The sequence below is a fragment of the Callospermophilus lateralis genome, chromosome 18 (genome assembly GCF_048772815.1).
Source record: "Callospermophilus lateralis isolate mCalLat2 chromosome 18, mCalLat2.hap1, whole genome shotgun sequence".
Classification (NCBI taxonomy): domain Eukaryota; kingdom Metazoa; phylum Chordata; class Mammalia; order Rodentia; family Sciuridae; genus Callospermophilus; species Callospermophilus lateralis.
This window is the reverse complement of record NC_135322.1, coordinates 5,843,918-5,868,448: the sequence shown is the minus strand read 5'-3', so window position 1 is coordinate 5,868,448 and position 24,531 is coordinate 5,843,918. Positions and strand designations below refer to the sequence as shown.

At 56.9% G+C, this 24,531-nt stretch overlaps 3 protein-coding genes across 5 annotated transcripts; all 3 read right to left on the bottom strand.

Moving 5' to 3' along the window:
- Positions 1-293: 293 nt before the first annotated feature.
- Klk10 (kallikrein related peptidase 10) lies at positions 294-5,049 on the bottom strand. The gene is made up of 6 exons (XM_076839528.2): positions 4,938-5,049; positions 4,336-4,440; positions 3,191-3,368; positions 2,301-2,575; positions 1,842-1,975; positions 294-1,423 (listed from the first exon to the last, which is right to left on the bottom strand). Exons 2-6 carry the CDS (start codon positions 4,424-4,426, stop codon positions 1,271-1,273), a joined length of 831 nt encoding a protein of 276 aa, XP_076695643.1. The 5' UTR covers positions 4,427-4,440; positions 4,938-5,049; the 3' UTR covers positions 294-1,270.
- A 1,788-nt stretch (positions 5,050-6,837) lies between these two features.
- Positions 6,838-9,355, bottom strand: Klk11 (kallikrein related peptidase 11). Of its 2 annotated transcripts, none has more exons than XM_076839531.1 (5): positions 9,289-9,355; positions 8,733-8,889; positions 8,113-8,378; positions 7,493-7,629; positions 6,838-6,990 (listed from the first exon to the last, which is right to left on the bottom strand). In XM_076839531.1, exons 1-5 carry the CDS (start codon positions 9,326-9,328, stop codon positions 6,838-6,840), a joined length of 753 nt encoding a protein of 250 aa, XP_076695646.1. In that variant the 5' UTR covers positions 9,329-9,355. The 2 variants fall into 2 exon arrangements, with proteins under 2 accessions (XP_076695646.1, XP_076962027.1); XM_077105912.1 differs by having other exon boundaries at positions 8,113-8,488; positions 8,729-8,889; positions 9,289-9,328.
- A 2,697-nt stretch (positions 9,356-12,052) lies between these two features.
- Positions 12,053-15,087, bottom strand: LOC143384458 (kallikrein-12-like). 2 transcript variants are annotated; one of them, XM_076839534.2, is made up of 5 exons: positions 15,051-15,087; positions 14,587-14,746; positions 13,642-13,898; positions 13,022-13,155; positions 12,053-12,208 (listed from the first exon to the last, which is right to left on the bottom strand). In XM_076839534.2, the coding sequence occupies exons 1-5, from the start codon at positions 15,085-15,087 to the stop codon at positions 12,053-12,055; spliced, it is 744 nt and encodes a 247-aa protein (XP_076695649.1). The 2 variants fall into 2 exon arrangements, with proteins under 2 accessions (XP_076695649.1, XP_076695650.1); XM_076839535.1 differs by lacking the exons at positions 13,642-13,898; positions 15,051-15,087 and having other exon boundaries at positions 14,587-14,713.
- Between the last annotated feature and the right edge of the window lie 9,444 nt (positions 15,088-24,531).

Sequence of the window (24,531 nt, the reverse complement as noted above, 5' to 3'; positions counted from 1 at the left end):
TGTGCTATGGGGTGGGACGAGGAAGAGCCAAGGGAAGGAAGTGGTATACCCTACTGTGTGCTCACACCTCGACTGCCCATCTTCTGAGGGCTCTGTGGGAGCAGGGACCTTGTGATCACCAGTGTGTCCCCATCACCCAGCATGGGGCCTAGCATAGAATAGATGCTCAATAAATTGGTGTTTGAAAGGGCCACACAGTCCATGCTTTGTGGAAGAGTCCTGCTGTGTCAATGTTCAGCTGCGTCATAACTTACAGGTTCAGACTCCAAAGTCCAGGCGAAGCTGAGACCCTCGAACATCTGCTTGTTTTATTTTGCCTGGATTCTGTGTGTAAGCCCCACTCCCCCAGGACAGAAATATTTACAGAGACAATTTCAGGGAGAGGGGAACAATCCCTCCTTCCAAGCTTCCAGGACGAACATCGCAAAGCCAGTTAATAACGAACCAAAGGATCTCCCTAAACCTCAGAGGCTCTGGGCACCGAGGCAGGACGCGAGGCTTGGCCCTCTGGTCCTGGGGGCCCCGAAGGATGCAGGGTGAGTTCCCTGGAGTTGAGTGGCCCCGTGAAGGCAGAGAGCAAGCAGATGAGTCAAGGGCAGGCTCACGGCTGCTGGGACAGAGGAGCTGGTGTTGGGTGGACCCAGAAGTGGGAAGTAGTGGGTGGGAAGGAGGAAGCAGGTGCAGTGCTCCCTGAAGCTCAGATGGAGAGCAGGGAATGGTTCTCCCATCAGCCCAGGGTGGGGCTGGGGTTTGGAGTGAGGGCTATGCTGGATTCTCTTCTGCCTTGGACAGAGACACTGTTACCACAATGTGGTCATGACAACAGGTACCGTTTAGTCAGCGCTCACACTCATCGATCAGACTTACATAACAATTACCAGAAAGATTTACGGACGTTCCGTCACCTGTGCCTGATGGTGCATTTAAGAGGTAGGCACTTCATTGTCCCTGTTTTTCAGGTGAGGAAACCAAGGCTCAGAGAGGGTACATGGCTTGCCCCAGGTCACCCAGCAGTGAATGGTAGAAGAAGCCAGGTCGGCTGACTCTGATAACTTCGCTCAGAGATTAGGTGACTTTCAGGTTCCTCACTTTTCCTGAACAAACCTTTGCCACAACTTTCTCTACTTTGGCTCCAGAGTGAGCAGAGAACAGGAGTGTCAAGGGAATGAGGGAAGAGAACAGATGGGCAGGCAGGGTACGGAGGGTCTGGCCAGCTGGGGAGGAAGGGCCGAGGAGGAGGACAGGTGGTGAAGGGGTCTTGGGGGCTGGATCATTTGGAGCGTATGGTTTTCTTGATCCAAGGGACATATTTGCAGATCTGGGTGTAAACAGCCGGGTGCTGGGCAGAGCCGCAGGGGTAAACGCCCCAGGAGAGGATGCCCTGTAGGGTCTGGTCACACACCAAGGGGCCGCCCGAGTCGCTCTGCAGGTGGGAAAAGGGAGACCCCAGTGTGACAGCTTCCACTCGGGGTCTGATGAGGAGGGAAGGGGCTGGGGCCAGGCTAGAGTTAGGTGGGATAATGATGGGGTTGGGTGGGGTTGGAGTTAGGTGTGAGGTTGGCGTGCACTGGGGTGAGGATGGAAGTGGACCTGGGGTCCAGGGTAGGGTCAGGAGATGTGCTGGGGTTGAGGTTGGACTCTGGATCATGGTAGGTGAGGGGTGGATAGGGATCGGGAGATGGGAGGATGTGGTGGGGTGAGGACAGCTGGAGGGTGGGCTAGGGGCTGAGCACAGGGATGAGAGGGTGAGGAACGGGAGGGGGGGGGCTGGGGTCAAGGATGGAGTAGGGAACGGGGTTGGGGCAGGGACAGGCATCTCTTTCCTCCTGGCCATTCCCTACCTGGCAAGGGTCCTGGCCCTGGTCCAGTCCAGCACAAATCATGTTGTTGGTGATCACTCCAGGGTAGAAGACTTCGCATGCTTTAGGGGTCAGGAGAGTGACCCTGGAGCAGCTCAGGCCCTTGTTGTACTTCACTGATGGGAGAACATGCCAGCTAATTCCTAGGGCCAGCCTAGCCTCTGTTGCCCAGGGGTTAGATGCAAGACTGCCTAGCCCAGGCCCCAGATGTCCTCCCAGGAATCAGGCCCTAGCCTCCCCCCTCAGGCCCAGGGGTCCAGGCCCAGCCCTCTTCCCTCAGACCTGAGGTCCAGGCCCAGCCTCCTCCCTTAGACCCAGGGGTCCAGGCCCAGCCTACTCCCTCAGACCCAGGGGTCCGGGTCCAGCCCTCCTCCCTCCTCCCCGAGGTGCAGGCCCCACCCCTCCTCCCTGAGATGCCAGCCTCAGGGCCCCCACTCTTGCCTCTCCGGGAGGATGTGGTGCCCCAGCCAGCGATCTGGCACTGTTCTCCAGGCTGGGCGCAGCGGTTGGGCAGCTGCAGGACCTGGACGCGGGGCCCCTGCACAACGGGCCTGCCCAGCTTCAGCAGCATGAGGTCATGCTCATCTGTCCGCCTTGGCAGAATGGGGCCTGAGCCCTGGAGGTACTTGGGGTGGACAACGGGGTGGCTAGCCAGGCGGAGCTGCTCCCCCTGGAGAAGAAGCAGGTGGTCATCCCCAACTCGAGCCCACAGGGACCTGGGGAGGAAAGAGTCACAGGGAGGCAAAGCCTTCTTGGAGCTTGGGCCCCGGGTGCCTGGGGTGGAGGGTGCAGGCAGGGAGTGAGGACCCACACCTGTGTCCTGAGGTAGGAGGGGTCTGAGGGCAGAGGGCCACAGGAGCAGAGCAGGAAGGGGCTGGAGAGGGAGTGGGGCCTGTGGTCTGGACTCCTGGACATGGGGGCAGGGGTTGCTGGGTTCTGCAGGAGTTGAGGGCTGGGGGCTGGTCCTGGTTAGATCTACCTCCTACTTTCTCTATAATGACACCCAGTCCTTCTCCCTGGGTGGGACTCCTGAGGTGAACATTACCCTTTACTTCTAAGTTCCTGACCACATCAGATCCCCACTGGGGCCTTACTCCCAATGGAAGGGGAGAATCAGCTAGCTGGGCAGGCATCATGGACCCGGAAACACTGAGAGGGTCCACACCGCCCCCTGGCGTCCACCGCACAAGCCCTGCCTCTCCATCACCAGGAAGGCCTCCACGATTAACCCCATCTGGAGCTGGGAGAGACCCAGTTGTTCCTACTCTTCCCGCCCCTCCCTGGGATTGGTTCCCACCCACTCCGTGGCGTCCTCGAGGAGCATCCCCTACTTGTCGTTCCGGCAGTGCGCTGCAGTGAGCACCCAGCTCTCGTCCACTAGGACGCCTGCGCAGTGGAATTTGAGGCCCTTGAAGAGGGAGACCTGCCAGGGCTGCGAGCCGCGCGTGCAGGGGGCGCCAAAGGCCGCAAGTTCCAAGCCCGTGTCATTTACTGGGAGCGCATCCGCGGCTGGAGAGAGAACGGAGAAGACGGGGCGGGGGATAAGAGCCCGTAGGAAGTGTCTGGGGACTGGCCTGGCAGGGAGGGGACGCTGCCAGATACCAGGGAGTGGAGAACTGGGAGGACTGCTTGAACTGAATGAAAGTGGGCGAAGAAAGGCGCGAAAGTGCAAGGAGAGGTGGACGGAGTAGCGCAAGTCAGAATGGGGGGGTCTGGAGGGGCGAGGACCTCACACCTGACGCTGCGCACACAGAGGGGTGGTAAGGCGGGGCCGCGGAGGGCTGTGGCGTGGCAAGGGGCGGAGACAGACTGCTGCGGATTATAGGGGGCGGAGCTAGAACCCGGCGGGACTCTCAAGGGGGCGGAGCTAGAACCCGGCGGGACTCTCAAGGGGGCGGGGCTAGAACCCGGCGGGCGGCCAGGGGGAGGAACTAGAACCCGGCGGGACTCTCAAGGGGGCGGAGCTAGAACCCGGCGGGCGGCCAGGGGGAGGAGCCAGAACCCGGCGGGACTCTCAAGGGGGCGGAGCTAGAACCCGGCGGGCGGCCAGGGGGTGGAAACCGAAGGCGGTGGGGCGGTAAGGGGGCGTGGCCAGAACGCGGCCGGGATTGCGCCGGTGGCTGATGGAAAGCCATCGGGGAGGAGGGATGGGAATAAGCAAGTGGAATTGGAAAACAGGAGAAAAAAAGTGGCAAGGCAAAGCTCGGGCAAAATGCGGCAGAGTAAGAAGAGGCGGGGACAGAATGAGGCCGAGTAGGGGGAGCAGAAGGACTGGGGCAGGACAGCACAGTCTGAAGGGGCGGGACGCCAGGGGCCGAGCTAGCAAAGGGACTCCTGGACGCGGCTGCGACCCGTGCTCGGGAACGTGGGGTGGGTGCGGGGGTCCCCAAGGGAGAAGGGCGCGAGGGCGGGTGGCAGCAGCGCGTACTCCTCCCTTGGTCCCGGCCCTTCGGCCGTCCCCGGTTTCCCGTCTCACCCCAGAGTTGCGCCATCAATAGCGGCAGCAGCAGCTTCATCAGGGCCCAGGCGCCAGAGGCAGCGGAAAGGTGGCGGTGCGAGGGTTTCATGGCGAGGACCAGGGCTGGGAGACGGGAGGCGGGTTAGAACAGATGCTCAGTCAGGGACCCCACCTCGCGGGTCTGTCCGTCCTGCCTGGGCCACCCCAGATGGCCGCGACCCGTTTAACCTGCAGCCGACCACCGCGGGGGCGGGGGAGCTGGCAATTCGGGCCTGAACAGCCCTAATGGGAGCAATTACCCTAATGACACCCTTGGTAGCTTCCTCCTCGAGTGGCTTCCTCCCTTCCTCCCGATGTCCCAGAGGAGACCTCGGAGAGCCCGGGCGGGCGGCCGCGGTGGCCAGCCATGTCGCGCGCCGGGTTTCACCCTCCTTCCCAGGTGGGGTGGGGATCCCAGACCTGAGCCAATGGGGACCTCTTGTAAATTGCACTGCTTTGGGATTTTCCCGTCCCACAAATGGGGAAACCGAGGCTCAGACAGGGCTCCTGCCTGTGGCCTGAGGGCCCCCACCCAGCCTCTCTAATCCGCTCCAACGCGGGTGGACCGCATCCCGCTTCACCTGGGAGTCCACAGTGGGAAGGAGGAAGAAGAACCAGAGTCCCCTGCCCTGCTGTGTGGGCCGTCAGAATCCTCTGCCCAGGGACCCCTGGCCAGACCTTCCCTTTTAACCCTGGAGATCCCGGAAGCTTCCCCACCCTTCCCCCAGGGATTCACTCCCTCTTTTTCCCTCAGCCTAATTACCCCGTGGGTGAGGCTGGCACCCGACCTGGGCCCCAGATTCCTGCCCTGGGAGGGGCCCTGGAATACAGGCTTCTCCCTGTGACCCAAACACCCTTTTTGTGGCTGGATCCTAATGGGGGACTGCCGGGGTCCCCTGTTTCAAGAAGTCTTTCCTGGTGTGGTTGGGGTGGGGGGAGGGTGCCCCGTCTCCAGGGAACCCAGGGGTGGGATGGCAAGTGATGGTGTTCAGCCACTGGAGAGAGGAAATGAACAGGGAAATATGCACCAGGGAGACAGGTGAGAGCTGGCAGAATGCGGAAGGGGAAGGGAGTAGGAGGGACACAAGCCAGCGGGGGAAGGGAGACCCTGAGGAAGGAGGCGGAGGGAGGGAGGGAAACAGGAAAGACAGAGGAGGAGAGGAGCAGAACAAGAGGCCGAGAGAAGGATGCTTTGTGTCTGGAGCCCACCCGACAGCCGACAGCCGGCGCAGTGGGCTTTTTGTGTGTGTGACTGGCTCTCGGTGTTGGGGGGGCGGTGGCCTTGCATCATACCATGCATATCCATCTCACACCCTCCCTGCCATCTGTGTGTCTCCAGATGACACTCGGGCTTATGAATCACAAGAGGCCCAGGCTGCAAGGGGCATCAACATCACCTGAGACTACTCCCTTATTTGGGGTGAGGAACTGGCAGGCTCAGAGAAGGCAATGACTCACAAGAAGTCACACAGCAAGTCCACCTAACAACAGAGGGCCCTAATTCCAGCTCTGGGCCCTTACTCCTCATTCCAGATACCTCCCTTGCAAGGCGAGCAGAACATTGGAAAGGATCCTGAATTCCTGATGATTTATGAGGCACCTTGTCCTTCGGGAATTAACTTCAGAGGCTGTTCAGCTCAGCCCTGTCTGACCATCCTTTTGAAAGGATGCTAAAGTTCTGTATCCATATCTGATGTGGCTGAGGAGCATTTGAAATGCGTCAAGTGTGACAGAGGAACTAAGTTTCTGATTTTATGTCATTATTTTTTATTTAAATGGATGCATGTGGCCACCATATTGGCCAATGTGGGCCTCAATCAACTACTTGTCACAGAGGTTGGAACATAACTAGAGGCCTTGCTATGTGTGAGGCCTTGCTATGTGTGGGCCGACTTATTTTCTGTGCTGTCAGACTTTTGGGTGCACTGTTTTACAGCTAAGGAAACCGAGCTTCCGTCAAGGTGGGATCACTTGTTAGTTAAGAGATCGCCTGGCTTCAAATCCTTGCCTTTCTTTCCCTTACTGGCCGTGTGACCATGAGCAAGCAATTTCTTTTCTCCATGCTTAGTTTCCTCATCTGTAAAATGGGTATGATAATAGTGCTGACCTTACAGAGTTTGTGAGGATTGTGTTGATTGATGTATTTAAAAGCCCTTTGGACCAGGGTCTGTCTGGCCCATAGTAAGTACTCCATGGATTCATTCACTCTAAATATTTATTACAACCTTGGTGTACATCAGGAACTGTCTCTGGGGTTAGAGATATGACAGTGAACATAACAGCTATCATCACTTCCAGAGTCACAGGTTAGTGCCAGCCAGGCCGTCCCTGATTCCAAACCCCAAGTTTGGACGCTATAAAGCTATAGCGTCTCCTGCAGCCAAGGAAGTGCACAGAAGAGTCCTGGCTTAGGGTTTCGCGTGAGCAGAATGAATGAGATCAAATGTTTACAGGAAGATGGGGCTGAGGAGTGGGTCCTGTTTAATTGTTGTTCATGGTCTCCTGGATCCAGTCTACATATTTGCAGACTTTTGTGTAGACACCGGGCTTTCTGGTGACAGCACATGGATCTTGGCCCCAGGAGATAATGCCTTGAAGAGACCCGTTACAGACCAGAGGGCCCCCAGAGTCACCCTGGGCATGGGAAGAGAGAGAACCAGTCAGAGCAAAGGGCGGAGGTACTGGGAAGGGGGGGATGGTGTGGGAAGGGAGGGAGGGGGGAGAGGATGTGTTGGTGATGGACTGGGATGGTGAACTTGGGATTGTGGGTGAGAGTAAGGATGGCTTTAAGGTCAAATGAGTTTGGGGGGCTGGGGTTGTAGCTCAGGGGTAGACTACTTGCCTAGCATGTGCGAGGCACTGGGTTCAATCCCCAGCACCACATAAAACTAAATAAACAAAATAAAGGCATTGTGTCCATCTACAACTGAAAAAAAAAATGAGTTTGGGGATGGTGCCATTGGAAATGGGGGTGGGCATGGGGCTGGGGAGTGTATTGGAGTCAGATATGGCAACTGGGGATAGAGTGGGTTTAGCTGCAGGGCAGGTGGCCTTGGCACTGGGGTTGGGGTTGTGCATGTCACTGAGGTTGGGGAAGGGGCTGGGTGTGGTGGGAGACCTGGCCCTGCCCTCTGACCTGGCAGGAGTCCTTGCCCTCTTTCTTGACGCTGGCGCACAGCATGGTGTCCGTGATGTTGCCCGGGTAGGCGCTCTCACACTCCTGGTGCTCAATGATAGAGATGTTGGCGCATCGCAAGGTGTGGGGCAGGCGCACTGCAGAGACAGTGGGAGAGGCGGTGGGAAGCCAGCCCCCCTCCCCAGCCCCACGAGTTGCGCTCCTCTGGGGAGAGCCCTTGTCCTCTGTACACACGGCCAACTTGACTTTCTGCTTATACCAATAGCAACGGTCACACCATTGAGCCAATCTGTCTGCAGTCGCTGTCTACATGTTATCTCTAATGCCACCCTGGTGTGTGTGGGGGGAGAAAACCAAGCTTCAGAGAGGTGAAGCTCCTCATCTGAGGTCCCCTGTTAGCAGTTTTAGATTGCACATCACACCTGCCCCACTGTGAAGCTGTCCCCGCCCCCCACATGCCCAGTCCTGACTTTTCCATCTTTCCTCCAACAGATCCTACTCCTGACACCCCCAGGCAACCCCTCTTGCATCACTATGAATCGGACCTCAGAAGGTTCCTCTGATCCTCGTGACCACCCCTCCCTTCCCACCCCCACCAGGTTCCCCTCTATAGTCCCTACACTGGGGGCTGGACGTGGTGCCCCAGCCGGAAATGAGGCAGCGGGTGCCAGCAGTGACGCAGTGTGACGACAGGGTGAGGGGTCTCACGGCCCTGGTAATGAGGGCCGGGGAGGACATTTTCACCAGCATGATGTCATTGCGGTGGTCCTTGTTGGGGAGGTTGTTGTTGAAGTCTGGGTGGGGGAAGGACTCGGTGGCCGTTCGCCTCTGCTCACAGCCATCCTGATGCTGCAGGTTGTGCTCCCCCAGGAGGACCACGTAGCTGCTGAGGTGGGAGGGACAGTGGTCAGAGATGGAGAGGTGGAGGGGACACATGCACAGGGTTGGGGAGGAGAGATGAGTGACAAAGGGACAGGGCTCTGCTTCCAACCCCATCTCCCTCTGGAGTTCCCTTCCAAGCTCCAACCCCACCCCCAACCCATTCCCAGAACCACCAGGTCCCCAAACATCCTTCCCTCTGTCTGCAATCCCAGTGGATCCCACCCATCCTGCTAACGCCCCCTCCCCATCTGCGCCCTGCTCTCCACCCTCCTCCATGTCCTTCCTGTCCTCAAGCCCCCTGCCACCCATCTCTCCGCCTCCAGCCCCCTCCCAGCCCCGCCCCAGCCCCCGCACCCACGGCTTGCGGCAGTGGGCTGCTGTCAGGAGCCATTTGGGGGCGATGAGGGTGGCCCCGCAGAGCAGCCGCGTCTTCTGGAACAAGGCCACCTGCCAGGGCTGGGAATGAGGAGGACATTCGTACCCCTTGATGATCCTGGTCTCTCCCCGGACATGCCCTGCAGGAGGTGGGGCAAAAGAGGGGCTCAGGCCTGAGAAGGGCTAGGCCCGGGGGACCCCGATGTGGGAGAGGAGAGTGAGGGGCTGGGCTGGCCTTGACCCGGGTCCCACTGGGTGTGCCCTGGTTGGGTCAGGTGTTGAGGAACTGAAGTGCTTCCTCACTGGTGGCTCAGCAGCCTCTGTCCTCAGCCCTCCCCACCACAGCTCCCTGGCCCCTCCTCTGGGCCCCTGACCTCTCCCCATGCTGGCATCTAGAGGGGTTACACCCAGCATGGCCCTATGGTGGTCTCCATGCCAATGACACACAGGTCTGTCTAGGTTTTGAATACCAGAGGGTAGGGTTCCCAGCGATGGCAGAACCAGGGCCCGGCCCTCCCCGTCTGTCACCATCACAGTACCTGTCACCAGAGCAAGCGTGATGAATCGCAGAATCATCATGGCCTGGAGCGGGGCAGGGCAAGGCCCGGGTTCCTCTGGGGACAAGAAGGGAGCCGGCCCTTAGCACTCTGAGGGGAGAGGAGGGCTGTTCACGACACCCTCGCCTCACGCCAGCTGCCCCCTCTCCTGGCCCTGCCTGCTTCCCCCACGGAGGAGCCAGTCTGGGGAGCCCCCTGGTTCTCATAGCACAACAATCAACCTTAAGGTCAATCTTAGGCTCCAGGATGGCCTGGAGGGGACTTGGGCCAGCTAGAAGCTTCTGGAATGCCAAGGAGCCAGAGGAAGTTGCTGGGAGGGGCTGTGGGGTGCGCCAGGGCCGGGCCTCTGGGCACACTGTGGAGGTGCTCTTCTTCTCGCCCCCCCACACCTGGCCAGGGTCCAGGCCCCATTGGGTAACCACCCCATTTTTTGTGGTTTCAACAGCAGGGCCACATGGAGGCTTTGAGGTCTGCCTCCAAGGAAGGAAGTGGTCAGCGTGGGACCGTGTCTGCCTTCCTCCTTTCCCCCTGGTGCACCCCTGCCCCTTTGAAAGCCCGAGGGAGCTGGGCGGGGTGGACGGGGAGGGCTGTGCCCTGAGATGCCCTGCCAGCGGGGATGGGACTGACGGGTGGACTGAGCTTCTCAGCTGGGGTCAGAGGTCATGGAGGTTGGGGGTAGCAGGTTGGAGGTGAGAGACCAGAGAGAGGTAGAGAGCCCCACCCAAGCTGGAAAGGACAGAGCAGAGGGGAGTGGGTACCGAGGCAGAGGAGGACTGGCGTCCAGGGTCAGCAGACTCCTGGAGGGGGCTTCTCTTCCCTCCCCGACTCACGGGCTCTGGGCTGGGGCTCCGAGGGACCGGCGGTGGCAGCTGCGGCAGGCTGGGTCAGAGCGCCAGGCACCAGGCAGGCCGGCAGGCAGGGGTGGCCCGGGGCAGACCGGGATGACTGGCCTCCAAGCCCTGCCTTGCTGCCTGGGGGCGGGGTGTGGGGGCCTCCCTGGCACTCTGCTGCCCGCGTCACCTCTCCAGGCCCCTCTTCCCCTGTGTCATCTGTCTTGTATGCACCGGTCCCCTTCTTGCTCATCTCTGAATCTGTTTCTGTCATTCTCTGCCACACTGGCCCTCTGTGTGGAAGGTCTTCTTCCTTCTGTCTCTAGGCCTTCGACCCTCTCTGCTCCTTCCTCCGTCTGGGCTCTGGGCCCTGTCTCTCGAGGCCTGTCCTTCTTCCTGTCCATGTCTCAGTGGCTCCCAAGCTTTCCAGTCCCTGTCTTCCTCCAGTTCCTCTGTCTCTGCCTGCCCTGCCCCTTTCTCCTCGAAGCCCCAGCTGGCCGTGGCCCCTGGCCTCCTCTGGGCCCCTCCCTTCTCCTTTCCGAAGATGGGGGAAACTGGGGCGTCAGGGAGGTGGGGCTGCTGCCAGGCGAAGGGGCAGGACGGCAGGTGAGAGAGGCAGGTCGGGGCCTGCACAGCCAGGGCCCAGCAAGGGGAGAAGAGCCCGGCAGGTGCCCCAAGCCCTAGGGCTCTCTGGATCCTCCTTCTCTGAAGCCTCTTCCCTCTGCGGCCCTCCCCACCTCCTGGGCCTCTGGATGCTGGACATCTGGGGCCAAGTCCAGCTGTGCACTTACTCACTGCTGCGGGGCCTGGGCCTGACGACTTCCAGTCCTTCAGCCACCTCAGCCTCCTCATCTGGGAAACCTGGTGTGGAGCCCCACTTCTCCCAGCTGTCTGTTCTCAGATCTCCTCCCTGGGTCTTTCTCTGCTCTCTCCCTAACCAGATGTGGAACAAGGCGGGGTAGCCCTAGGTTCTGACAGCAGCCAACCCTGGCCTCAAACCCCGGTTCTGCCTCTTCCTACCTCTGTGACGTGGATGAGGGACTCCACCCCACGAGGCTCAGTTTCTTCATCTGCAACATGGGGGTGATGGCCCTGCCTTGGGGTGGGGTGGGGGGTGGGATGAAGACTCCAGAGAGTCACGAGGAGAGCCCAGCTCTGTCGGGCCCAGTCAGTCACAGGCCTGGCTGCACTGCTGAGCCCTGTCCCCCTCAGTCCCCAGGCCCCCATCCACACTTTTCAGAGGATGATGTTCTCTTTCGGCCTGTTGGAGAGAACCCCAGAGGTGGGCAGGACCCTTTGAGACAGAGGCCACATTCCACCACCCTGGGCCATCCAGACATTAAAATAGACTGACTTCCTCCACCAATATAAGTTGGCTCAACACAAAAGAGCCAAGCCGCCATTGGCCAATGTAAAAAAAGTCACATGTCATAGACATTTCATTAAATGGTCACTGAAATTTGATTTTCAGTTGGCATTTGATGTTTTCTTTTTCTTCTTTCAGGTTCTTCATAAGCCACTGAAGAGCATATAAGCTCTGGGCACTATTTCTATCATGCCTGATGGAGAAAGATGACCTTCGTTTTTAGTATTACCAGTAAATTTTTTTTTGCTCCATTCCTGTGTGATCCCTGAGGGAAAACCCTACAATCTCTGATGTCTATTTCTGTATCTGGAGGTAGAGGAGCCCAGGAGGCTCCCTCCAGTCTCAAAGAGCTTAGGATCATCAGACAGACACAGCCCTCCTTCAGTTACACGGTATTTATTTCTGACAATTGTGCAGTCCTCCCCTCAAGTCATGGGTCTCAGGAGAACTGACTAGAATCGCAGTTCCAAGAAGTTCCCCAGATCAACAAGATTCTGGTGCTGAGGGTCAGAAAGGCTCCCAAGTTGAGGGTGGAGATGGAGAAAGCAGGTCAGTTGTTCCTTATGATCATCCGGATCCAATCCACATACTTGCAAACATTCGTGTAGACTCCTGGGATGCCTTTTTGCCCGCAAGGCTCCACGGACCCCCAGGACACCAGCCCCTGAAGGACTCCCCCGCATACCAGGGGTCCTCCAGAGTCACCCTGTAAGACGGAATGCTGCATAAATAAGGGAGTCATCCTGCTCCTGCTTTCCTCCCCACCCCTCGCCTATCACAGATCCTTTCCTAGGCCTTAGGGGTGGTGGTCCAAGCCTGGTCTTGAGAGGGAGGAGCACAGCCAGGCTCCGGGAAGACAATAGAAGTGGCCAGCCAATCGAAGAGAGCACACTGTCCCTGAGGGCCAATCCCAGGAAGGGAGGTGGGACTCTTCCAGGACATTGGCTGGGACGCTGGCCAATGAGTGAAGAGAAAACTGTCTCCTACGGCCAATCCCAGAGAAGGAGGGCGGGACTGCACGAGGGCAGAGAGTTCTCTTAAGGACAGTGGCTGGGTACCCGGACGGTGAGATTTAGCAGCCTCCTCCTCCTTCCTGGGGGCCGCCAGAGAGCAAGAATGTGGAATCAGAGGGTAAAAGCCCACTGGCCCCTTCCCGTCTCTGTCCCCACATCCCTTTGTCACCCTGGAGCCGCACCAGCTGGAAGATAGTGTGGGGAATGCCCAGAGCCCTGGGTCTGGCAGCTCCAGATCCTGGCTGGTCCTTTGCCCTCCTCACCCTTTGTCCTTCTGTTCCCCCCTCCCTCTCTTTGGGCCACCTGTCCGTCTCCACCTCCCTCCTCCATTCCCTCCCTGGCTCCGTCGGGCCCTCGACCTGTTCTCCGCCTCCCTGAACCTCGCCTTCTTTCTCACCCATCTCTTCCTCTGTCCCCATTTCCACGAGTCCCTCCCTGCGTTGGTTTCCCTTCCTCAGCCCCCACTTCCTGTCCTGGCTGACCATGCTCCTCCTGTGTGTGCTCACCTGGCAGGCGTCCCTCCCAGCGACCCCGCCGGCGCACACCATGTTGTCGGTGATCCTCCCGGGAAACACGGCCCGGCAGGCGGCATTGGAGACGATGGAGAGGCTGAGGCACTGGAGCCGGTCAGGGAATGGGCCTGGGGACGGGAGGTCGTGCTACAGGGTCCCTCCAAGTCCCCCTCTTCATTTCCTTTGTCCCAACTCCAGAGTGTCTTCTGATCCTAGTTTATTTGACCCCAGATTCTATGAACCTAAACCTCTGGCCCCTGACTTCTAATCTCAGATATGAGATAAAATCCCAATTTATACCCAGATCTGCAACATCTGGATCCCAGGACCTCTATACCCAAGCCCCTGACCCTTGACACCCAGGTCCTACTTATATAGACCTTTACTCCAGTCTGATGACCCCTGACCTCACTCTGACCTGATTGCACCCCTGACCTCTGACTTCTGACCCCACACCCACTCCCTTCACCTCTTTAAGTCCTAGGAGATCCCTCCTGATCTCTGACCCCAGACCTGGTCCTGGTGTCTACCGCACTCCCTTGCTGCCAGGCCTGACCTCTCACCCTCCACCCCGGGCTTTCCCTCTTCTGATCCCTGCCCAGGGGGCTCCTTACTCCATGGTTTGTTGGTGGTGCCCCAGCCGGAGATGTGGCACTCTGTGCCAGCTGCTGCGCAAGAGCTAGGCAGGGGCAGGGGCCGCACGGCGCGGGTCACGCGCACTGGTGTCCCCAGCCGCAGCAGCCTGAGGTCGTGCTCGTGGTTCTGCAGGGCTCCCCGGTAGCTGGGGTGGGTCACGGAGAAGCCGCTGCGCCGGATCTGCTCGGCCCAGTCCAGCCTGCTGAGGCTGTGCTCCCCCAGGCGCACCCAGTACCTGTGGGGTCGCAGCGGCTCAGCTGGTGGCTGGGCAGCCCCGCCCGCTCGGAGCCGCGCCTGCTCCCACGCTCTTAGACAGTGAAGCCCACGAGGTGGCAGGAGTTGACATCTCCCCTAGTTCAATGCCTGTCCCTGCCACTTGGCCCCACAGAGGAGTTGTCAGTACTGTTGTCTGAGCAAGTGGATTATGCATGGCATCTCTGTCCTGCTGTCCCCACGTCTTTCAGTCCCTTCAGGTCTGATCTCCCCTTTCATCAAAAACCCCAGAGCGTCAGACCTAAAAAGTGGCTCATCTTACAAATGGGGCTACTGAGGCCCAGGAAGGTGACAGACCTTGTCCCTGTGGTTGCACTCAGTTTGGGGTAAATGTGGTCCAGGACCCAGACTGGGACCAGTAGTGACAGACTGGTGACAGAGGCCATATAGGAAAGGGTGGCGCATGAGGACCCTCTAGGTCCTCCACCCACTACACCTCACCCCACCCAGCCCCACCCTAGTCCCACTCTTGAGGAAGTTCCACTCCTCGTCTAACCTCAGACTCTTTTGTTGCAGAACTAATTTTGTACCCTTGGCACCCTCGTCCCCTAAGATCTATTCTGAGTGATGCCTCCGTGGGGGCCCTCCCTGGCACTTGTCTCCCCGTCACCCTTCTTTGCCCACCAGGAAGGGCCCAGACTGGGGCTCACCTGCCGCTGCAGTGAGCAGCTGTGAGGACCCATCTGCGGTCAATGAGGACTCCCCCGCAGCGCAGGCTGGTGCCCTCAAAGAGCCCCACCTGCCACGGCTGCGAGTGAGGCAGGCACTCCACGCCATTGACGATCTTCTCTGTGTCGGCCTGGCTCGCCCCTGGGGACAGGCACAGAGCTGGAGAGAGGGAGTCAGAGACCAGGGGTCAGAGAAAGAAGGGGAGCACAGAGATGGAGAGAGCCGGTCTGAGACACAGTGGCCCACCAGAGCGGCCCAGAGAGGGAGGGAAAGGGGACAGGGAGACTAGAGGGAAGCAGAGAGCCCGAGACACAGCGGCAGCAGGGCAGGCCAGGTGTGGGCCAGAGCCGCGGCCCCATCCCATCCTAGGGCCAGGCTGGGGCCGGAGCTGAGCTGGAAGACGGAGCCTCCTCTCGCCCCGTCCTGGCCCTGCCCAGGAACTCACCAAGAGTGCACAGGAGCAGGGTGATGCCCAGCCTCATAGCGGCCGCCGCCACAGCCTGGGAGAAAGGGACTCAGAGCTGGCCCTTCCCTGGCCTCCCACCCGTACCCTCTCTCCCCTCTCTCCTTCTCTCTGAAGATCTCTCAGGGGCTGACCTACTGTCCCCTCTACTTGTCCCCACATGCCACCCCTCCGTGGTGGATGGCCTGTCCCCGCTCACCTTCTCTGTGGCTGCGGGATCCTCTCTGTGGCTGTCCCTGGTTCCGCCTGCCTATCTCTGTGTCCACCTGCCTGCCTGTCCTTTCATCTGCCGGCCACCTTTCACACTGGCCACCTGGCTCCTCAGCCACCTGTCATGCTGCCCCACCTGTCCCCTCTGTCAGCCGCCCCAGGCCCCAGGCTGACGAGGCAGTTAGCTCTCTTTGTCCCAGCCCAACTGGGACTTCTGACTTCCGGCTTGTGGGAAGGGGACGAGGAAGATGAGGTGGGGCTCTCTAATCCCCAGGAGCTCTTTCTAGCTGACAGGTGACTCCTCGGAACCAAGGGGACAGGGCGGAAGGAACCAGGGTGGGAAGACCCGGCCCCTCCTCTCCACACCAGCTCGCAGCCAGCTGATGACTCAAAGCACCGGCTCCTGGAGCTGGGTTCTAATCCCCATTCTCCAGTGACAAAGAACCGGGAGGGTGGGGCTGCCTGGAACCTGTGGGCAAGGAGGCAGGAGGAAGGGGAGGCTGTGGAACCCGAATTCCAGGGCAGAGAGCACCCCAGAAAGAGAAGGGGGTGTTGCCAAACAGGTGTCCAGGGAGAGGCAGGGAGGCTCCCCAACTGTGTCCTGTCTGATTCTAAATACAGGGTTCATTCTGGTTACCCCAGGATCCTTGCCTTCCTGCTTTTTATTTTTATTTTTTTGGTCCTGGGGATTAAACCCAGGGGCGCTCAACCACTGAGCCACACCCCCAGCACCTTTTTATATTTTATTTAGAGACAGGCTCTCACTGAGTTGCTTAGTGCCTTGCCGTTGCTGAGGTTGGCTTTGAACTCCTGTCTCAGCCTCCTGAGCTGCTGGGATTACAGGTGTGCACCACCACACCCAGCACCATCCCCTCCTACTCTGTCTGCCTCTCTCTCCTTTCTGTCCCTGTAGCTCCTCCCACCTCCCACCTGGACACTTAGCCTCTAATCTCCCCCCTCTCCAGTCCACCTCCTACATGTGGATGGCTCTGTCTACACCCAGAGCTGACCTGCTCACAACCCTCTTGTGCCCCACCCCCGTATCCCAAAGTCCTGGCCCTCCAGCACAGATCTCCAGGTCCCACAAGACCCACCAGCAGCCCCCTCTTGGCTCTCTGCCCCCAGCTTGGCCTTTGGGAACTAGAAATGCCTGGACTCTCGGTCCCCAGGCCAAGGTGCCTTTCCCTGCACCGCGAGGCCCCTTCCTGATCTCATCACAGGAAGGAGCCCGGAGCTGCACAGGCCCAGAAGCCCCCCGACCTCTCCAGGCTGGTCAAGTGCCTGTGCGTCCCCCTGGGAACCCACAGAGGGACCTGCCTCTCGGTGTCCCTGTGTCCCTGGGCCTGGGCCTGGGGTACATGCTTCTCGGTGGGTGAGCAGATGCAGGCTCAGAATGTGCCTTGCCCATCCCCCTTTGACACCCCACTCACTGGTTGTGAGCACCTCTCAGTGCACAATGGACCCCTGCACCCCAAATTTTGTTCAGTTGCAGGGACTAACAGTGCCCTGCACCGCCAAGAGGGTCAGCGATGCCTGGCATGCTCATGATGAGGTTTCCTGCGGGGAGGAGGCAGAGGTCCCCACCTGGCCCCAAAACATCCTGAGATAGAACGGAAGGGCCGGTGGGGTGAGGGGTCCCGTGCCCAGCCAGGGCGCGTGTGGGCTGAAGGAGCACCGAGGTTTTCCCATCTATGGGGAAGAAGGGAAAAGGGAAAGGAAGACTTCAAAGTTAGCAGAGGTCAGACATCAAAACGGAATCCAGCGTTTTATGAGGATCCACCCCCGAGCTGGGTGGATGAGTCACAAGGACCATGTTTCCTAGACCTGCCTGTGGACGTGTATAGCAAGCTGTCCCGAGCTGAATGGGCCCGAAGCCCGAGTTCAGTAAAGGAAAGTCTACCCTGTCCAATGCCTTGTCCCAGAGCCACACTCAACATTCCAAAGGAATAAAATGTGTGCCCTGGTCATTGTCAGCCACCTGTGGAACCCTGAAGAGGAAAAGGAGTGTTTTGTCAAGGATGGCAGAGAGGTGTGGATTTGATCAATGGTGGGTACCTGTGAAAGGAGATTTCCAGAGTCTTCCCCCAGGGCTGACGGCAACTCTGGAGAAGGAATCAGGACCTAAGGGCCAGGTCACTGGCAGCGGCTCAAGCACCTTTAAGAACATGCTCCTGCTGTGGATTGCTGGCATAATCATCCTGAAGCGCATCCTGTCCCATTCTCCCTCAGGGACACCCTGGGCAAGGGATGAGAGGCAGCTGTTCCCTAGAAAGCTCCAACCTGTGTGTTGGTGGTACTGCCACCCACGCAGTCCCCATTGCCATTCACTCCGCTGGTCCCTCCAGCACCACTGCATCTGCAAGGAATGGTGGCTAGGGGAAGTCACCCTTTCCTGCAGGTGGGACGTGCCAGCGCCCTCAGACTCAGCTCCATCCTGACTAAGGAGGCCTCATAGCCATGCTGGATGTGGGCTGCTGCTTCCAGGGTTAAAGGCTTAAGCCATTATTGGCAGTCAGTTCAGAGGTCACAGGCTCTGAGTCTATGTTTCCTGGAAAACCCAGCATGGGACCAGGAAGTGTCTCTCTCGCTCAGGGCAAATGGCCTGAATCCAAAAGCACAGTCAGAAGCCCAGAGGCAACTGTGGCCCTCACAGTGGTCCTGTCCCAGGAAGCCTGAGAAGCTGCCAAAGCCTGCCTGGTGAGGGAGACTCTGGGCGCTGGTGGGAGCCCGTTGTGTGTGGTGGCCGGATTCCAGAGCCTTGGTTGGAGGCCTCCCTCCTTTCAAGGTGGCTTGCTCTCTGAGTAATGGCAAGAGTGGGCTTGAGTGAAATTTGTAGATGAGGAATACATTGTTCCAACCCACTGCGGCCTGAAACATTATGTGTGTGTTTGGCGCTGTGGGTGCTCAGAGGCTCAGTAGCTATTTCTTGAAGTGCCAAGGCAGGGGGGTTCTGGTTACAACTGAATAATTTTCAGAAATTCAGCCTCATACTCTGTGTGGCCAACCCCCTCCCCTGTACACGAGCTCTTTGTGTGAAGGAGTGTGTCGGACAGATCCCCGGGACAGGGGCCACATCATCAGCTGATGTACCTGTGTGCCAACAGCCTGATGGCCTATCTCTGCTTCTGGGAAGAGCTGGATGTGGTGAGTGTTATGCCGCGGAGAGGCTCAGAACTCCATGTCCTCAAGCCCGGAACTCTGGCCGCTGAGCACCGTCCTGCGTCACTTAGCCATGGGGATATGTCCTTGGAAATGCATTTGTTTTTGTCATTGTGCACACAGGGTGAAACTCACTCACTACCTCAGTGGTCAGTCAGTGACTCCACATGGCCTCCTAATGCCCTCGAGTCGTGGAATATGGGAGATGGAGGTGTTCTGTTTCACAGTAAATATTCTTTTTTTTTGCGGGGGGGGGGTACTGGGGATTGAGCATAGGGGCATTCTGCCACTGAGCCACATCCCAGCCCTATTTTGCATTTTATTTAGAGACAGAGTCTCACTGAGTTGCTTAGTGCCTCGCTTTTGCTGAGTCTGGCTTTGAACTCGTGATGCTCCTGCCTTAGCCTCCCGAGCCCTTGGGATTAAAGGCTTGTGCCACCATGCCTGGCTGTTTCATAGTAAGTGCTTAATTTTTTAGTTGCAGATGGAAATAATATCTTTATTTCATTTTTATGTGGTGCTGAGGTTTGAACCCAGAGCCTCACGTGTGCTAGGTGAGTGCCCTACCATTGAGCCACAATCCCATCTCCACAGTAAATGGTGTTTATAAGCAGAAGGCATGCACTCTAATCATCATTAAAAAGTCGGCACTTGCCTAGCATATGTGAGGCGCCGGGTTTGATCCCCAGCATCACGTAAAAATAAACAAATAAAAATAAAGATATTGTGTCATCTGTAACTAAAAAATACTAAAAAAAATAAAAGCTGATACAAACATGAACCAGCAGCACAGCCATGTGTCCCCATGATCAAGTACATTGCCCCGAGCCACCATGGGCTGTGTGTGTGAGCTGTGCACATTTGAGTGTATGAGGAGACTGGTCATTGTGCCCCCATTGGACCGTTCCACACAAAAGTGCCTGCCGTCTCGCTCTGCCTGTGACCCCACACAGCACCTGAGAGGGTGTGGCTTGCCAAGGGCCAGTCAATCTGCTGACCACAAGACATCACCAAGCAAGACTCCACCCTTCGGAACCCTACCCCTTGCCTTATTTGGGTGGAATATTCTAAGGAATGTCTTCTCCCCAGTAAATAGGGGGGTTCCAGGGGTGCTGCTCTCTCTTGCCTCGCTTGCTCCTCTTGCCCTTCAGCCCAGGAGCTGACCCCTGAGGTCGCAGAGCTGTCCCTGACTCCCGAAAAAGGTACTTTGGGTTTGTGTGGTCTTTTCATTGCCAGCCCGATTCGTACGGAGCCACCCTGACTCCATCGCCTGCCCGGGACGTGGGCACCGAACATGATACTTCATCATCAAGTGCATGACGTGATTGTAGGTGCCACCTTTGATACTCTGCGAGTGCAGTTCGTCCATTGGCACCAACAGCACCAGGAACCTTGAGGAGTGTGTGGCACCTTGCCATCACTAGGCGATGGGAATTCTTGAGCTCCGTTTTAATCTTAGGGACCACCAGTGCACACGCGGGCCATCGCGGACTGAAGCCTCCTGGTGTGGCCTGTGAGGTCCGCTGAGCTGAAGGAGGCTGGCCTCTGGAGCGAGAAGTTCTCCCCGGAATTTTCCCCTCCTCCTTCCTCCTCCCACTTCTTTCCCAGAGTGGCTCCTGGAAACTGGAACTTCTCTCCCCCAAAGCAAGTCACTCCACCTAGAAATGTCACTCTCTGACCTTGTCTCTAACTCCCTGAAGACCCTCCGGGGACAGGCCCTGCCTCCCCATGGACAGAGGAATGGCACACAGAGGCCCAGAAGGAGCTGAACAAATGGGCTGAGCAGGTGTCCCCTCCGGGATCCTGACCTCAGGTCAGGCTCTTTGGTCCAGCTGCATTCCTACCCGATCCCTTCTGCACCCAGCTGGAGCGCAGAGGTACGGCTCCCCTGGGGCTTCGGGCCTTCATTTCTGAAGACTCGGTGTTTCACCAAACTTGGTTAAGTGCGCAAATTCCGCTGCTCTTGGGCTAACCCATCTTTTACAGACTTGTGAGCTGCAGACCCTGAAATGGGCGGGGGGAGGCATTCACCATTTTGCCCCGACATCTGCACACTGTGTGTGAGGCCAGGCTGCGGTACCCGGGCAGCTGGGCAGGCAGACTGTGTCCTTTTGGAGGAGGCCAACTGCAGCCGAGGGGCTGTGACAACAGGACAGAACGAGCAGAGCAGCCAAGTCTGGCCAAGCACAGGAGCCAGCGACGGATGGAATGGGACGATGTAGTGCAGTGACCCTGGGTGGGGGCCTTAACAGGCGGGACCACATAGAGACTATTGCAACCCCCCCCCCCCCCCCCCCCCCGAGAATGAATGAGCTGTTAAAGGGAGAAGCATTGGGGACAGCCACCCGTCCTCTAAGTGGGACTGGTATGACAGGTTTACATCCTTGAAGGAAATTGTTTTTTTGGGGTCTGGATGCAGTGGGACACGCCTGTAATCCCAGTGACTCAGGAGGCTGAGGCAGGAGGATCGCAAGTTCAAAACCAGCCTTAGCAACTTAGCGAGGTCCTAAGCAACTTAGTGAGACCCTGTCTCTAAATAAAAGGTAAAAAGGGCTGTGGATGTGGCTCAGTGGTTAAGGGCCCCTGGGTTCAATCCCTGGTACAATAAATAGATAAATTAAATTAAATTTAAAAAAATAGCTGTCAAATAAACTGCGCAACTTATGGGGTTCTCCATGATGCAGGGCTGTGGGTGTAGCTCACAGTGGAGCACTGGGGTTCATCCCTGACCCATAGTGGGGGAAAAGAAAGAAGTATGTGTACCTGTGGAATGGCTGAGTCAAGCCAGTTACCCCGCGCCTTGCCTCGCATGCTTGCCATGTTTCTGTGATGAGAGCGTCACACTCTCCTCCTCCCTCTTCTCAAGTGTGCAACACATTGTTTTACGTTGGTCACCACGTTGTAAAATAGACCCCTTGAACTTTTTCCTCTTGTCTTAAAAAAATATTGGTTTTTCTGACTATTGGATGCACTTTGGGGTGGGGTGTCTCCTCTCCACCCTATTCATATTTACACTTTTTTTTTTCTCTAGTGAGCCTCAAGTCAGTATTCCTGGGGTCAGCTCTCCCACCCTGTGCCACGGCAGTGTTGGATTAGTGGGTTTGGGGACTTCAGGCTTAAGTCAAGTTTAAATCAACCCCTAGCCAGAGCTGGGTGGCCTCTGGGGTGTGTGTTTAAAACATTTTCTGGGAATGAGGGTCTTTGTTCTGGTAGAGGCAGCAGCAGATACAGTAGCAAAGTTATTTGTAGGGTCCTAATTACCAAGCCATTGGCTTTTAAGAATGTGACCTCAGCTTGCAACATTGTAATTATCCTTCCACAAGTGTCTTGGAGAACTGTCAGGTTCCTATGTAACACAGGCGTGTGCCCCCGCCCCAACCAGGACCCTAGAGAATGGGAGTCCACCAGTGGGACCCAGAAGAGAGTGGGAAGACCCTGGGGTGGAGCTTCAGCCTCCGAGTGTGGTGGCATTAAGACACAGAGGGTCCAGGCTGAGACACTCGGCCCAGGCACTGAAGGAGAGTCCCAACCCCATATTTCTGTTCCTAGACACCAACTGTCAAAACCTCAGACTTGGGTTGGTTACAGCTGTAGCAGAACCTCTGTAGGTCCGGTGGCTTGGCTCTGAGTGAGTGCCAGCAAGCCAGTGAGCCAGAGGAGCCAGTGAGGGAGACCCCTGGTCCACCCCCGTGGGGACCGTCAACACCTGGACACCCCCCCCCCCACAGCACCAATTGTGTGGTCACCCCACAGAGGCTGTGGCATGGTCAATCTCCATGTCCAAGCCAGTTCTAGATGGAGTCCATCCTGGCTGAGGTGGCCACATGTCCACCGAGACCCACCGAGCTCCTTCCTCTAAAACTCCTGACCTGAGGTGGGCTTTTTTTGCCCCTGCTAGTCTGGAAAGTCCAACCAGGTCTCCGCCACAGGCCTCGCATGTGGGGGTGGGGGCGGGAGGCATGGCTGAGCCTGCCCTGGACGCTCCGGGCTGAAGGGGTGGTCCTGGGGTGTTCAGGACCACACGCCCCTCAGCCTGGACGGGGTGACATCAGCAGTGCACTTTCCTCAGTCTACCCTTCTGTCGAATGGGACAGTTTTGCCCTGGGAAGGATGAAAGAAAAGGGTTTCCCACGCTGTGCGGAGCTGGGCGGGGCCAGGAGCACAGCTTTCCCTCCAGGAGGGGGGAGTCCCTCCTCCTCCTCTCCCACCAGCCCTTCCTTCCCGCACATTCCTGCACAGGCCTCCATTGTGACTAAAACCCCGTGGGCAAAAGCAGGAAGAGGAGGCCCTGAAATCCCAGGGGAGGGTGGAGGGGGAGGCCACAAGCCTCGCCCCCCGCTGGCTTTCCTGAATGGAGGTGTTGTTGGTCGAGCCTCAGCTCAGCTACTTCGTTATTTTCTGTTCCACAGGAAGGCTCTGGGCGGCTGCCTCCTACTCTCTCAAATCCCCAGCTGTCACTCAGAGCAGCTGGCTCTGGCCCTGGGACCTTGGAGACATAGCATCATACCAATTATATCAACAATAAGTGCAACCACCATGATAATGGTAATGATGACAGCCACCAATTAGGAAGGTGCTCTCAGGCTCCGACAGTAATCCCAAGGGACCCTGTGCCTCTCTGAAGCTGGTGTTAGTTTTTGTTAACTTAAAAATGTTTTTTCAATGTGTTTAGTTCTTGATCCTCTGATGGAGAGAGTTGAATTAGTTGGTGACATTATCTTTAGTGATGAATGTAAGGCTCTTGTTTTCCTATTTATTTGATCCCTTTGATCCCTTGATGTTGTCTTTATATTGCATATCTTTTGCTCTTATCTTTATGAATGTGTGTCCGTTGCTATTGCTTTTATTATTGTGTATGCTTTGCTATCTTTGTTACCATGTGTCCTTTGCTATTATCTTTATTATCCTGTATCTTTTGCTATTGTACTTATTATTGCATTTGTTTTCTTAGGGTGAAGTTCACACAGACAATTAAAGTGTAGAATTTAACAGGGTGTGGTGGTGCATGCCTGTAATCCCAGCTACCTGGGAGGTAGAGGCAGGAGGATTACAAGTTCGAGGCTCAGCCTGGGCAACTGAGCCAGACCTTGTGTCAAAAAAATAAATAAAGTGGGGGGACTGGGGTGTGTAGCTCAGTGGTAGAGCACCCCAGTATGGGGGAGTTCAATCCCCAGTATGGGGGAAAGAAGTGTTTAATTTAGTGCATTCACTATTTTTTATTAGTGTATTCACAGATCTTTTTATTCATGCATATCTTACAAGTTCTGTAGTGTTTTGTGTGCACATTTTTCTTTTATGTCAATGGTGTGGTGGTGCACAGTTTTTCTTATTTTTTCACTCAAAACTGTCTTTTTATCCTTTTTTTACTTTAACTAGTTATTATTACATAAAAGTAAATACACTCTTCTTGGGGCTGGGACTGGGGCTGGGGCTGGGGCTCAGTGGCAGAGTACTTGGTTGGCATGTGAGACACTGGGTTTGATCCTCAGCACCAGATAAAAATAAATAAATAAATAAATAAAGGCACTCTGTCCATACACAACTACAAAAACCAAAACAAAAGAAAAGAAAACCACTCTTCTGAAGTGATCACTTTGACGAATCTTGGAAATTGGAGGCAATCAGGTAATGAGTTCCATATAAAAATGTAGAACACCCTCTCCCCCTTTTTCACCCTTTCCCCAAGCTGCCTACTACCCCTTTTGCAAAAATTTTCATTGCCCATGCTGGCCCCAGGCGACCACTGAGGTTTCTTCTGACACAACAGTTGTGCTTTGGGCTTCAATAAGTGATTGACGTCTTTCGCTGGAACAAAGCATTTCAGGTCCCTCCACGGTGTTGCGAGCCTCTATCAGTAGTTCATGGTCCCTGTGCAGAGTGGTGTCCAATCCATGGCTTTTCCCAACTTGTTTATCCATCCACCAGCTGTTGAATACCTGGGTGCCTTCCAGTTTCTGGCTGTTACACAGAACACTGCTGTGAACATTCATGTGCAAATCACTGTGTGGACATATGTTTTCATTTCTCTTGGGTACATACCCAGGAGCCAAATTCACCGCTCCTAAGATAAGTGCAGGGTTAAGTATGCAAGAAA

Excerpts from the sequence above, each read along its gene's own strand:
- Klk10 (XM_076839528.2), bottom strand. The coding sequence starts at position 4,426 with ATGAAACCCTCGCACCGCCACCTTTCCGCTGCCTCTGGCGCCTGGGCC. Across the intron at positions 2,576-3,190 it reads GCGCACTGCCGGAACGACAA|GTCCCTGTGGGCTCGAGTTG; the intron begins GTAGGGGATGCT and ends TTTCCTCCCCAG. Across the intron at positions 1,424-1,841 it reads AGGGCCAGGACCCTTGCCAG|AGCGACTCGGGCGGCCCCTT; the intron begins GTAGGGAATGGC and ends TCCCACCTGCAG.
- Klk11 (XM_077105912.1), bottom strand. The coding sequence starts at position 9,328 with ATGATGATTCTGCGATTCATCACGCTTGCTCTGGTGACAG. Across the intron at positions 7,630-8,112 it reads CACCACGTCCAGCCCCCAGT|TGCGCCTGCCCCACACCTTG; the intron begins GTAGGGACTATA and ends CTGTCTCTGCAG. Across the intron at positions 6,991-7,492 it reads AGGGCAAGGACTCCTGCCAG|GGTGACTCTGGGGGCCCTCT; the intron begins GTCAGAGGGCAG and ends TCCCATGCCCAG.
- LOC143384458 (XM_076839534.2), bottom strand. The coding sequence starts at position 15,087 with ATGAGGCTGGGCATCACCCTGCTCCTGTGCACTCTTG. Across the intron at positions 14,747-15,050 it reads CCTGCTCCTGTGCACTCTTG|GGGCGAGCCAGGCCGACACA; the intron begins GTGAGTTCCTGG and ends GCCTGTCCCCAG. Across the intron at positions 13,899-14,586 it reads GCTGCTCACTGCAGCGGCAG|GTACTGGGTGCGCCTGGGGG; the intron begins GTGAGCCCCAGT and ends GCGACCCCACAG.